The sequence below is a fragment of the Armigeres subalbatus genome, chromosome 3 (assembly GCF_024139115.2).
Source record: "Armigeres subalbatus isolate Guangzhou_Male chromosome 3, GZ_Asu_2, whole genome shotgun sequence".
In the NCBI taxonomy this organism is placed as follows: Eukaryota; Metazoa; Arthropoda; class Insecta; order Diptera; family Culicidae; genus Armigeres; species Armigeres subalbatus.
This window is the reverse complement of record NC_085141.1, coordinates 49,376,525-49,390,137: the sequence shown is the minus strand read 5'-3', so window position 1 is coordinate 49,390,137 and position 13,613 is coordinate 49,376,525. Positions and strand designations below refer to the sequence as shown.

Genomic DNA, 13,613 nt, shown 5'->3' with positions numbered 1-13,613 from the left:
TTCAAAAGATGTGTGATAATTTAATATATTTTAATAAATGCGAACGCATTTCAGAAAACTAAAATTGTTGATTATTGCAACGTATAGCAGTACATGTTTTGAAAATATTTGTTTCGATTTAAAATGTAAACACACATTGTTATTGCATGTTTTGTCTTAAAAATGATCATCTTCCCCCCAGTTGACGGTACCGTTGTAAATTTCTAAACAATATAAAACGCATAGATCGTTTTTGTTGCTCAGAAATGGTAATAACTGTTGCTTGAGCTTTCCGATAAATGATCTACATAAAAGTAAAATGATTCAATCTGTACCATCGTAAAAGTCGTTTGTAAAACATTTCATGCACCGGAACTGAGATAAAAGTAGAAAATAAATTCTCTCCGTACATGTGTTGTGACTTCCCGCATAATCCTGAACTATATCCGGAAGACAAATCAGATCATTCATGATGATAAATAACGATATCACCACTCTTCTGTATACTGTATGCTGAAATGATAAGCTACCCATTTTATAAACTGTTTCAACAGTGCGGTATGATGTAATCGACCAAATAATTATTTGGGTAATGGGCGGTTAAGTATAATTACCATTTAAAACTTGTCGTTTTCCAGTACATTTTTTTCGGCGTACAGCATGTCATGCGGTTGTTAAATAATCTATGTTCCACGAGAAAAACTATACGGGATACCATACGCATATAATGTGACCATATATTTTAAATCCGTTGTACTGTTACCATTGATGTTTTGATTTTTTTCTAGGTGTGGTGGGCAAAGCAGAGGGAGACCGAAAATAAATACAATTTTCTTCATTTTTAGTACTGTTTTTATTCAAGCATTTTAGTTTTTTTTCAATTCAAGTGGAGAATTTCGGCTCATACTGCGCACTCCACACATCGTTGTCATTCATCTAATCACTTGAGCAGGCTGTTGTCCATTTTCCCGAAATTCGATGATGTCTGCAATACATGATAGAATAAAAATTAGGGGTTTGATGCTTGGTTTAATCAATATTCAAGAAGTACGTACCTGTACACAGTGTATGACCGCGTGATTGCTGACATTTGGAAAATGAAGAAAATCATTTTTAAGGTTCTGCTAACTGGATCTGCAATTAGATAATCAACACAGTTTTTATTTTGAAGTCAATTTGGGACTTTATCGATTAGGTATTTGTGTATATACTTACCCTTTTTCCTAAACAATTTAAAACACGAATCTTCCTCTCCGATAAATTAAAACTTGTGTCCTATTCTACATGCCAACCTGTTCAAATGGCGAAGAGCAGCATTTTTTTTACCACACTCACATTTGTCACTGAACTGAAAGAAATATCTTACCTTTATCTTGAAACCGTATTATATTGAGATGTGCGTGTGATATCGCGATGTATTTATGATTGCCGTAAACGATACACAATTATGTAAAAACAGTAGACCATATCGTGTTTATCCCCGTTATAGCTTTGTTTCAGTTAACTAACGTTTTGTGATCAAGTAGAACCTATTATGAAGTAATCAATATTGTACAGAGACGATCTGTTGTATATTAATTACATGTTGAAGCTTGAATATTTAATTGTTTATAATATAAATTCAATAAAATTATGTAGTCAAATTATAAATTGATGATAACATGGATTGTGACATTACTCCTTAATTCACATATATCATATCAACCGCACTGTAGACTGTTATTCATTATGCGGGTTATTCTGTTTTAATTCCATGATTCAGTGGGTGATAAATGATGTGACATAGGAGACGATAAAGCAAATCGTCGATTTCCATGAAGCAAAAAGTTGAATAGGCGGCGCTAGTAAGAAGCATAATCAATTTGTATTTTTATTTGAAAATTTACACACGAATAAAAGAATTCAGATGTATGCACTAAATTGAATGTTTGTAATTTTATCATTTTTCATATTTGGTGTTTGGCATAATATGATAGCGAATTGTATATCGTTCTTGAAATGAAAAAAAAAATCCTTTTTTTCTGAAAAATCCATCGCTCAACTCCTCTGCCTCCATCTTGCGAGCATGATACACGAAACAATTTTCGTATGACATTGTCACCAGTGAAATATCAAACGGATTACGACACTAGCACCACTAGTTGTGAAAAGCGCAATCAATAAAATTCAAATTGATCGTTGATGTCATAGTCGATGGTAATTTCTCTAGTAATGTTGCGGCTGTTTGTCTGTAGTATAATCAAGAACTTTGTCAAACGCTGCTTATCGTCATGTATTTTAAATCCCTAAATTATTTTCTACATGCGATGGCAAATCACTTTTTTCGTTAAGGGTATGTAATTTAGGATGACCAATTTTCAAGAAATACCCCACTGCAATTCGCACGGAAATTCTCCTTGAACTGGAATCACACGATAAGAGAGTTTGGTTGTAAGTCACATTCAGCGGCGGCCTGGATCGAATAGACGGTACACTCGGCATCTGACTATCATGCAGCCCGCTATTATGGCAGCCTTTAGATTATCCTTCCTTTCGAGCGTAGTTCTTTAACTTTCTTATGCTTTTAACTAGATCGCACCAGGACTGATTACGTGAACGCTTTCACAATTAGTGCTACCCAGTGTCAGTTAGTGACAGAAAGGTTCCAGCTTAGTAGGTCAATTCTCCGCGTCTAATCTGATCACTGATTATCAGACTGGGAGAGTCAACGACCACCACCTCAACGACTCGGGATGCCACTCCACTTGCCCGGGAAGGACACCGGCAGCGTCAACGTGTCTGCGTGGTATTTGTCACGGAAAATAGAAGCAATTTATCACTGCATTGGACGTGGAAAGCGCAATTTGTGTCGTGGACATTTCCCGTACAAGTGACGGCTGTCACGAAGGGGATACCATTCCGCTGACGTGCGAACGTCAACGATGATGCCGTTCCGACCAACTACAAGCGGAACAGATAAAGGTGCGGATGACTAACGGGGTTGGTGTATTTATTCCGCGAAGACTGCATACAAGTCGTAGGGTGGTTCGGTGAGAAATCGAAATATTCCATAAAAAATAGTTTATTGGCAGAACAAATCATTGTATGAGCAATTAATAAATTAATAAATAATGTGGATGTGGAACCGCTTTCGTACTTCGTTTATGCAGGTCTCGTGACATTGGTGGTGATAGCGTAGATGAACTTCGCGCACAACAAGAGATGTGGTCGACAGGATACTTGGTATTTTTGTCCAGAAGATCACATTCGCTCAACCGACTGTTGATCCGCATGAAACTCTGCTCGTCGATAAACGGGCTGACCTTATATAGAGCATTTTCTTATGGAGATGACGGTGTTCAATTGCGATGATTGATAATTCGTCTGCGAAGACCTTCTTCTGTGCCCGCTTGATTTAAAAAAATCTCCGCCATGAGAAGTTCTGCGGTGAGCGGTCCGGCGTTGGATTGTTAGCCACTTATTTACAATTTAACGTTACTTACGAATCTTTGAACGAAGGCAGTCACTCGTCGCAGATGGCTCCAAGAAGAGTAGTCCTGTGGCAATAAAATGTTGCTCTCTCTCTTCTGAATGATGTAATACGCTCGTGCGAATCTCTTCAAAGGTTTCTATGATATTCAATGAAGACTCCGGCCATTCATCTTTGGATTTCCACAAAAACGATGGCCCATTAAACCAACGGCTTTCCGATGATAGATCCGGTTTATTCTTCCAGTTTGTGCCATCGTCAACTTAGTTGTATTTATTGCTTATCCATATCCATTCCTTGACGACTGTCACCTCTAATATTTCATCCACGCGGAAGGCCACCAATTGGGAATATCGCCGGTGGTCTCTGGCCACTATATTACATCATGGGCATCTGTCCAGAAGTATCGGTGCTCTATTTTGATGGAAAGATCGGCTTCGGTACTCATGGCCAAACGTGTACCGATGACTGCCGCTTGCAGTCTTAGTCGGGGAATAGAGAGTAACTTATGATGAGCTACTATACAACCGCAGCGTACCCTAGCTCACTTGCATAGACGAACGTATGAAGTTCGCTTCGACCAACTACAATACCGGCATGGTCAGCAACCACTTTGCGCCACTTTTCTTGCTCTAATTTCTTCATCCCATCCTGCTCTTGATCTCCAGACCTCTTGCATATCCCTTTGGGATAGGTGCTTTGCCCCTAGTAGAATATCACGATTGCGGTCCATGCAATGCTTGTACTGGAATACATCTGTCCTGCCGTAGTGCTCCACCACATGCCTAAAACCTTCTCCATAATAAAATCGGCATTCATTTTTTCGGCATTTTTTTCAGCAATCGTTTCTAAAACTGCCGTGGAGTTAGAAATCCAATTCCTCAAGTGGAAACCTCCTTCCTGGTAATTGTATCGAACACCTTTCGCTAATCGAATAGCTTCTTCCTCCGTGTCTACGCTTGTTAGCATATCGTCAACGTAGTGCCTATGGTGGATAGCATCAACGGCGCAAGGATACTCACTCTTAAAACGGGTTGCATTATTACTCAGGACGAAGAGTGTGGGGCTCCGTTGTCTCGTTATCGGCGAACCACACGATTCGTTGACTATCTGCATTTTTGACATTCATACGCATCTGATAAAACATCTCCTCCCGAGCCTATCAACCGCTCTCAGAACTTATAAAGCACAGGTGGTAAGCTGTTGAGCAGATCCAGACCCTTCATCAGCACAGAGTTTAAGGAGACTCCCCCGAAAGAAGCAGCCGCATCGATCATAATTGTTGGGGTTGAACACCGGGAGGATCGGAAGGTACCATGTTCTAACTCCCGTCTCCTTGCTTTCGTCCGCTGACAGTCCGCCATCTTCGCTCGTACTAGGTCACGTTTAAATCGCTTCACCAGACAGTGATGCCGTCTCAATGTCATCGACCGGTTATTAGGTAGACGTACGTTGTCGTGTTTTCAGAGCCCTTACAGTGATGGGACTTATGTCCGGACGCTAAGCACCGATGACACATTTCCAGTAAAAGTGACTGGAGTATGCTTATTGAGCATACTGTCCAGGCTTGTAAAATGTCATCTGCATGTCATTTGACCAATTTGTTCATAACTTTCTTCAGAAGCCAAATTTATTCCATAATTTTAGATGTACTCATAACGCTTGAGTAGGGTTATATTTTTGTCCAAGGGTACATTGCTCTAAATATTACATATGAGGCTGGATAGTGAAAACTCTCCAAAATGTCACATGTCATTTGACATAATGTCATTTGAATTACATTTTGCCTCCCACGCCTCAGATTACATATTTACAGCAATGTTTTGTTAGACAAAGTTGTAGGCACATTTAAGCGCTATAAGTTCGTCATACCTCAGGAATGATGCCTACCTTCAGAAAAAAGTTCTGGGAAAATTATACAACCGAATGCAAATGACATTTTTCAACACTGATACTGACCAGACGATCTTCAACTTCCTTTGTCTTCCATGACTGGCTTCTGCATTCGCACCTCGTCCAGTTGTTTACACTGGAGGGTCACTTCCGCACCCAAAGACTTCACCTCAACGCCATAACCCAGGACGTCCTGGGCCAGCTTCTTATAAGCTGTGCCGCTCGATTATGCTCCACGTTTCTGCAGCAAGATCAGTTCCTCGGTCTCGGTGCATCTGACGCATCGCACGTCCTGTTCCAGAACCGAAAGTCTCTTGGCTGCCCACATTGATTTCACGACATCGGCGTATTTTTCTCTACTATGTCTGAAGCTCGATTTATAATGTATTGGAGGATAATCATTTCATTCGGTGGGGTTTGATCCAACGAAACCAGTACGCTAGGTGCTTTCCATACTAAGCTACGAATGACCTCCACCGACCTCCGCAACTTAGCGGATACTGATGAAACCGATTTCCCAGAATCAGGCACGTAGCCGAACTCTCACATTTTATTTTTCAGAACTAACTCTCTCACATGTATTTGAAACTCACGTTTGACTTCCGCTTCGCTCTACTAACTAGGCTGGCTGGTACTCTCCTGATGCCCAGCAAATTGTTGGTGTTGTTCACTTTTTTTAGGCCTACTTTTTAGAATTCGCTTTCTCGGGTCGACGCCTCTCGGGCCGTTACCGGATTGCTTCCTGAGACGTTTCGAGCGCAGTCCTTTTTTCGTTGTCCGTCAAAGTGACATCAATCGCATCTTGGGCTACCGTGGCTCCTCCAAGGAAATAGAAGGCTGCACGGAAGACAGTTTGGCAATTAACCCACTCGCCGTGTCGAGTTGGCGTTACCAGGCTCTATTAAGAGAGCAGAGTGACTCGGCTGCCAGCCCTCGCTGACACAATAAAAATCGATATCCGAAAAAAATCTTAGGTAAACTCGCGGCCAAAATGTAGGCTGACCAGATCATTTCGATGGAAAAATGGGACATACACACTTGCAAAACGGGCATGTCAAACCAATTTGTAACAATGTGTTAAATTTAAGAAAAAACAAATTTTGGGGAAAAAATCAACAAAAGACGAGATCCTGTCAATTCCATTCTTTTGAAGTCCGCAGACAAAAGTTTCCGGTCTATAAACCATAGCCTTAAAAAATTATCAAGACCAAAATCCGACAGAAAATTTTCCCAGGGTTTGGAACTGCTTTGAACTCGCTACAGTTCAGTTGATTTAAATTTTTTTCACGTCGTGTTTTTCCGGTAGACGATTTCCAAATAGGGTTACTGCTCCTGGACTTCATCTCATAGCTCCGATATTGGTCTCATGAAAAACAAAGCAATGAAAAGGTATTTGGTTTGTTTATTATTTTTGTGATTTTTTCAGCAGTGAGCACGCATGTTAGCAAAAAGAAGCGACGAAATTGGTGCCGTATTTCTTTGTTTCGCGATGAGATGAATATATGTTCAGTGAGATGGAAAACGGAACAGTTCCCCTATTTAAAATTATTCAGAAACACTTTAAATGAATTGTAATGTTTCGAGAAAATCAAATATTTCAAAAATAAGTAATTTAGCAAAGTTTGAAAAAGAAATTGATTTATTCATTTCAACATATTTGAAATGAATAATTGAAAATAAGCCGAATTTGAAATTGACCATCCGCTTCATTATATTGACGTTGAGGCGCGACATGATCAGGAAATGCTTGCCCAGTCAACACAAAATTGTAAGCAATGCAGCATACGATGCTAGAGTGGAGGCGATATACGTACATATTAGGGTGCCAATGGAATGTATGGGAAGAAAATTGTCATCGAATTTCAATGAGCTAGTTTCATTACCCCAAAATATGACCCCATGCAAAATTTGAAAATTGATCTGTATCGAAGAAATCGAAAGGTTCGTTGCCAATTTGTTCAAAAACAGTTTTTTGTTGTTTTCTTGAATTTGTGTAAAATGGACTTATGCAGTTTCTCAAACAAATGATTCAAATAACAACAGAAGCGTTGATAGCTGTATGGAAGGGAAAACAAATTAATCAATAAGTGATTGGTAATAGGGCAATTGAATTTAAAACTTTGCGTTACCATAAAAATTGGAGAGATTTACAGAAAAATAGACTGCTAATGTCTAAGAGGCAATACTTTTCTGATTCAATGGGAGATTTATTCGACATCTGCAAGAAGTGTAAACCGAAGAACAAGTTGGAACAAGTTGCAAGAAAAGCGTCCCTTCAGTTTTTAACTAGTGGAGATAGTTTATAGATACCTGGTAAGTTTAAAAAAACTGCTAGTGGTGAATACTTTTATATTTTATGTTATAGTAAGTTGTACTGTGTGTGGTTTTCTATGTGCAAAAATTATTTACTCTTTAAAAAAGTTCATTTAAAGCCACACGTATAATATGCCTAACAACGATAGAGATCGATTAGCGCTATTCAATGCCTCATTGTGAAAATTTATTTGAAAAACTGGTTTCTTAGCTCATGTGCTGCAATGTCGGCGAATAATGATCTCAATTTATTAAAAAATAATGAAAAATTATGAGGCTTAAGATGAGGAGGTTGCAAAATCAGTGCACAAAGGCTTTATGCACCAGGTAAATATTCTTAACTTAAATATATTCAGACTATGTGTTTCTAATAATCTTATCATTTCCAGAGACACAGGAAATTGATTCTGCAAAATCTATAGTTGAGGCGCATGAATTTTCAACAATCGAGTTGCACTGTTTCGTGCATGGTAGCAACCATATTACAAACTTGTTTAAAGCTTTAAATTTCGTTTACTTATTTATTTTACAAATCAGGATTATCTATTTCAAGATCAATACACACAGGTCGTCGTCATCTTTTTCAATGTAAATCAAAACCGCGTAAAAAAAACCCCGTTGCTTTAAAACCAACGTGGAAAATCGTGTTATTTAAAACATCCGACAAAAACATCCTCTAAAAAAAGTTCCGCAATGACATGAATCGTGTCTCTACATTATCAGTTTTCTTGATCTTTCCACGTTGTGTTTTGAATTCACCCGGTATCGCGTAATAATAACCACGTAAAAACAAATCTCAGTGTAATAAACATTGCTTAGCAATCTGATAGTCTTCTCCATAAATCTAAACCCAAAAATTTTCAAAGTCACAAAAAATTAAAAATTTTGAAAGCAAGATTTTGAGCACCCCTAAAACATGTCCGATGGAGCTCAAATTTTGCATAGGGGTATATTTTAGGCAATAAGAAATTTTTTCGAAGTCCCAAAACAGTCGATTTAAAAAAAAATAATTCTCAAAGTTTCATGCATTTTGAGTCCTTTGGCATCAAAAAACAAAAAAAAATCTCCCTAGTGAGAAAAAAAAAGTTTTGATTCATTTTGAGCAAACCCTAAATCATGTCCGATTTTGCATAGGGGGCTACGAAAACGTTTGTGCATCGTCCGGTGTTAAAATTCGATGAAAAAATTGCATCATCTGAAAAAAGTCCCAAAAATGTTCTAAAGAGAAAAAATCATTTTTCCAAATTTTTTTTAAATGATATCAGATATCGACATTTTATACATTTTTAAGTCATGTGGCATCAAAAACAAAAATTCGATTTTTAACTTTCCCTTTGGGAAACAAATTTCATGGGTAAAATTATTAAAACTTTGATGAATTTTAGGCACCCCTAATTCATGTCCGATTGAGCTCAAATTTAACATGGGGCCATATTAAGGGTAATGAAACTTGTGAACAAAACAAATTTTAAATGAAGCCGTATGGAAATTCCAAAGGAAATTATTACAGAAAAATCGGCCAATGGAAAATTCATAACAGAGCAGATCACACTCTTTTTAGGGCAACATAAAAAGCATAAACCAATTTTTAAACATATCACACTCTAGTATTTTTTTTCATTTTTTGCCGAACGAACCCGACATTCGTTTGAATAAAATTTCAGAACTCTTGGGAAAAATCAATCAAAGCAACCACCCGGACGACCATCACTGATGCGATGATTTCCCATTGATACTGATACCTGCTTCTTCGTACTGCAGTGTCTGCTCTGCGTGAAATCTTATTTGAACTGAAGATTGGATCCTTACCCGCTTGATTTTAGTGGCTGTGCTTGCGATGTATGTACGGGATTGATTGGTTTACCTATTAATAAACTTTTTATCAATTATCGATAAGAATAAGCTTTAAATCAGTATTTTCGGTGTCAGGCCATTTGGCCGAATGCCGTTTGGCCGAACGCCATTTGGCCGGATGCCGTTTGGCCGAACGGGTCATTTGGCCGAATGCCGTTTGGCCGAATAATTGAAAAAATTTGACCTCAATTTACAAGTGGCCCCTCTTCCTACTTGCTTCTTCTTCATTCTTCTTTCTTTCTTCTTGTTTCTTTCATCTTATTTCTTCTTCCTTCCTCCTTATTCCTTCTTCCTTTTTACTTCTTTCTTCTTTTTTCCATCCTCTATCTTCTTTCTTCTTTCTTCCTTCTTCCTCCTTCTTCCTTTCTTCTTCCTTCTTCTCTCTTCTTTCTTCTTTTTTTCTTATTCCTTCTTCCTTCGTTTTTGTTCCTTCCTTTTTCCTTGCTCCTTCTTCCTTCTTCATTCTTCCTTCTTCCTTCTTCCTTCTTCCTTCTTCCTTCTTCCTTCTTCCTTCTTCCTTCTTCCTTCTTCCTTCTTCCTTCTTCCTTCTTCCTTCTTCCTTCTTCCTTCTTCCTTCTTCCTTCTTCCTTCTTCATTCTTTCTTCTTCTTTCTTCCTTTTTCCTTCTTCTTTCTTTCTTCTTCCTTCTTCCTTAATTCTTCTTCCTTCTTCCTTCTTCCTTCCTCCTTCTTCCTTCTTCTTTCTTCCTCCTTCCTTCTTCATTTTTCCTTCTCCCTTTTTCCTTCTTTCTTCTTTCTTCTTTTTTCTTCCTTCTTCCTTTCGTCCTCCTTCCTTCTTCCTTATTCCTTCTTTTTTTTCCTTCTTCCTTCTTCCTTCTTGCGTCTTCTTTCTTCTTTCTACCTTCTTCCTTCTTTCTTTTTCCATCGCTCCTTCTTCTTTCTTCCTTCTTCCTTCTTCCTGCTTCTTTCTTCTTTCTTCCTTATTTCTTCTTCCTACTTACTTCTTCTTTCTCCCTTGTTCCCTCTTCCTTCTGCGTTCTTCCTTCTTCCTTCTTCCTCCTTTCTTCCTCCTTATCCCTTCTGCTTACTTATTCCTTCTTGTTTCTTCCTTCCTCCTCCTTCTTCTTTCTTCCTTCTCCTGCTTCCTTCTTCTTTCTTCCTACTTTCTTCTGCCTTCTACCCTCTTTCTTCTACCCGCTTCCTTCTTCCTTCTCCCTTTTTCCATCTTCCTTCTTCTTTCTTCCTTCTTCCTTCTTCCTTCTTCCTTCTTCCTTCTTCCTTCTTCCTTCTTCCTTCTTCCTTTTTCCTTCTTCCTTTTTCCTTCTTCCTTTTTCCTTCTTCCTTTTTCCTTCTTCCTTTTTCCTTTTTCCTTCTTCCGACTTCCCTCCTCCTTCTCCCTTCTTTCTTCTTCCTTCTTTCTTCTTCCTTCTTCCTTCTTCCTTACTCCTTCTTCCTTTCTCCTTCTTCCTTCTTCTTTCTTGCTTCCCACTACTCACTTCGTAAGGAAACGTATTTCAACTATTCGGCCAAACGGCATTCGGCCAAATGGCGTTCGGCCAAATGACCCTTTCGGCCAAATGGCATTCGGCCAAACGACATTCGGCCAAACGGCATTCGGCCAAATGACCCTAAACCGTATTTTCAGAACAATACAAAGAAGCTTTGACTCCTCCTTGATCGAATGATCCAAAAGCATTGAAAACCCATCAAGAAAAGGCTGAGTTATTAACGTTCAAAGTCTATCACATTCTCGTGACGGTCTCCGATTTTCGGAATCGCACAGTGTACTCCGGTATAGAAAACACAGATAAAAAAATTTTCAACCAAACTAATGCTTGGAGCTGAATTCTGGGACTATACTGCACCTCTGGGTAAGATTTTAATAAATCGTGGAGCCCATTGTTAGTAGTAGAGTAGAAGCGGCGCCAAAAAAGTACTGCACTATAATTCCTGGTATGCTAAGAACAAAATGAAACAATAGTACGGGACTTAGTTATTTCCTCGATAAAGGTACAATATATGTAATCGAAACGTCGGATAAAAATGCAAAACCCGTTTTTGAGCATAAGAAGACAGAAAGCTAGAACCTCTAATATGTACAAATAAAACACAAGTTTTATTTATTGCTCGTGTAATTAAAAATTCTTTTCGTGGAATTTAAAAGAATATTTTTTTGTTGATCGGCAGTTTAGAGCAACCCTTGTTTTTTAATATGCTTTATATCTACTAGTGGGAAGCTAGCGGTGCAGAATTTTCCAGTAAACCTCCTCTCTACACACAACGTTCGCTTATTGCATTGTGAGCCTGATCTGAGCAATAGCAAAAATTGCCTTCCATTAAGGATAATGGAGCCAACTTGCATTAGGAGGGCGACAGCGGTGACGGACGACATGTTTCATGTTGTCATATCGCCAGAGACGTCTCTCTACCATCGTCAGACGTTTTTCAGTTTTTAACAGCAAAGGGGTCGACTGGCATCATGATAGAAACCACCCGTCCAACACCGCTTTCCACCCACATTCTGGAGGAAGCCAAGTAAAATTGACGACAGAAGACAGAATTGAGGATAATTTCCCAGGAAAATGACTTTTCCCGAATCATCATCAACATCATCTGCTGCCTAACTGTCTGCCACGTCGGGGTGGAGTTCGTTAGGCTTCCTTCCCGGGAGACTTGTATAGGAAGATGCGACGTTGTATCAAAATATCCCCCTCGCAGTTTCGTCGTGATTCTTCCGGGGGGGATTAATTCGTGCGGGAGATTTTGGGGCCTGGGATCGAATTACAACTTGAGGAGAGGTTGACAGTATAAAGGGAGCAAGCGGGTGCCACCATCGAGGTTTGATATTGAATTTCCGCTGAAGCAGAACTTACCTGAACGCCGCCCACGCCGATCACGAACAGCAGCTGGCTCATGAAGAGCGACGCGAGCAGACTGAGAAGAGCCGTGCCTGCCAGGGACTTCAAGTCGGAAAATAGGCTGAAAAAAAAACGAATAGTAGAAGCAAAGGGTGGATTAGATATGGTTGCTGTAAAGCGGATTGAGGTAGTTCAACAAATGTGGCTGTTTTGATAGGGAGTAATCGCGATACATACTGACAGCTCGACATCTGTAAACCAACATCCAGATTGAGGATTTCCACTCTTCAATCTTCATTTTATACGTATTAGGGCAACGTATATCGATTTGATCGAATTCAGAAAATCCAATTTTCAACGTCGTTAACAGTCATGTGGAGAGAGCACTAGGAGAAATGCTTACCCTACATCAGTTCCAGACACAAACGGTTCGTATGCTGCATACGTGTTCCGTTCACATAATATGGATCAGCCAACAACGTGATTCTGTAAATCACGTTATGCGCTTTATTATACGCTGCTTAATACCCTACATAATACAGACCCATAGAATCAACAACACTCACGATGAACGAACACCGGACGGAAGCTGTATTGCACTCGAATGAAATCAACTTTTCCAGTGGCGCTAAGCTGGTATGTCGTTTTTTCTCGGAATAGTTTATTATATTAGCTAGGCATAATTGACGAGAAGTGTTGCGATACAAACGTGTATTACTGATGCTATTATGAATACTGAATACATAATTAAGAGGATGCCCATTTAAGAATTGAACACACTTTCTGAACTTTAGAAACAGTTTGATTCAATTGATTAACTTCAAACTAAAAAAATACCTTAGAATCAAAATCGTTCGCACAATTCCGATCGATCAGTTTTCCCCTAAAATGCTTTTGTACTCAAAACGAGTAGGCAATTGAATAACTAAACGAATAAATGAACGAATCCGTGGAAACTGGAAACAGGACTGGTCGTGGGAACATGCTTGCCGTGCCAGCATTTTCAATGGCAAAAGCTGCCGATCGAGAATGGGTGGTAGGATGCCGCCTGCCTGCAAATGCTAAAATATTCATAATAAATTTTGCCACCTTTCGGGCAATCGTTTCCAAAGCTTTTGGGCCCCGAAACCGTTTGGCGGAAGGTTGAATGCAAATGAAATCCATTTTTAGCGGTATGCTCAAAAGGTGATGCAATAAATTGCGATAGGCTTTGTATGGTATTGTTATGGGAATGGGCCCTATGAACGGATTTTGTTCGAGATTGGAACGGCGGAATAATAGAACATTA

At 39.2% G+C, this 13,613-nt stretch overlaps 1 protein-coding gene and 1 long non-coding RNA gene across 5 annotated transcripts in view; both read right to left on the bottom strand.

Moving 5' to 3' along the window:
• The window catches only part of LOC134227499 (latrophilin-like protein LAT-2), a 349,547-nt gene that overhangs the window by 150,324 nt on the left and 185,610 nt on the right, over window positions 1-13,613 (bottom strand). For all 4 annotated transcript variants that reach the window (XM_062709034.1, XM_062709035.1, XM_062709036.1 and 1 more), the window contains one exon: window positions 12,341-12,446. In XM_062709034.1, coding sequence (XP_062565018.1) covers window positions 12,341-12,446 — 106 coding nt within the window. The remainder of the gene's footprint in view (window positions 1-12,340; window positions 12,447-13,613) is intronic.
• LOC134224837 (uncharacterized) lies at window positions 809-1,287 on the bottom strand. Its single transcript, XR_009983081.1, has 3 exons — window positions 1,195-1,287; window positions 1,035-1,113; window positions 809-964 (listed from the first exon to the last, which is right to left on the bottom strand). It is a non-coding gene; the product is annotated as an uncharacterized LOC134224837 (long non-coding RNA).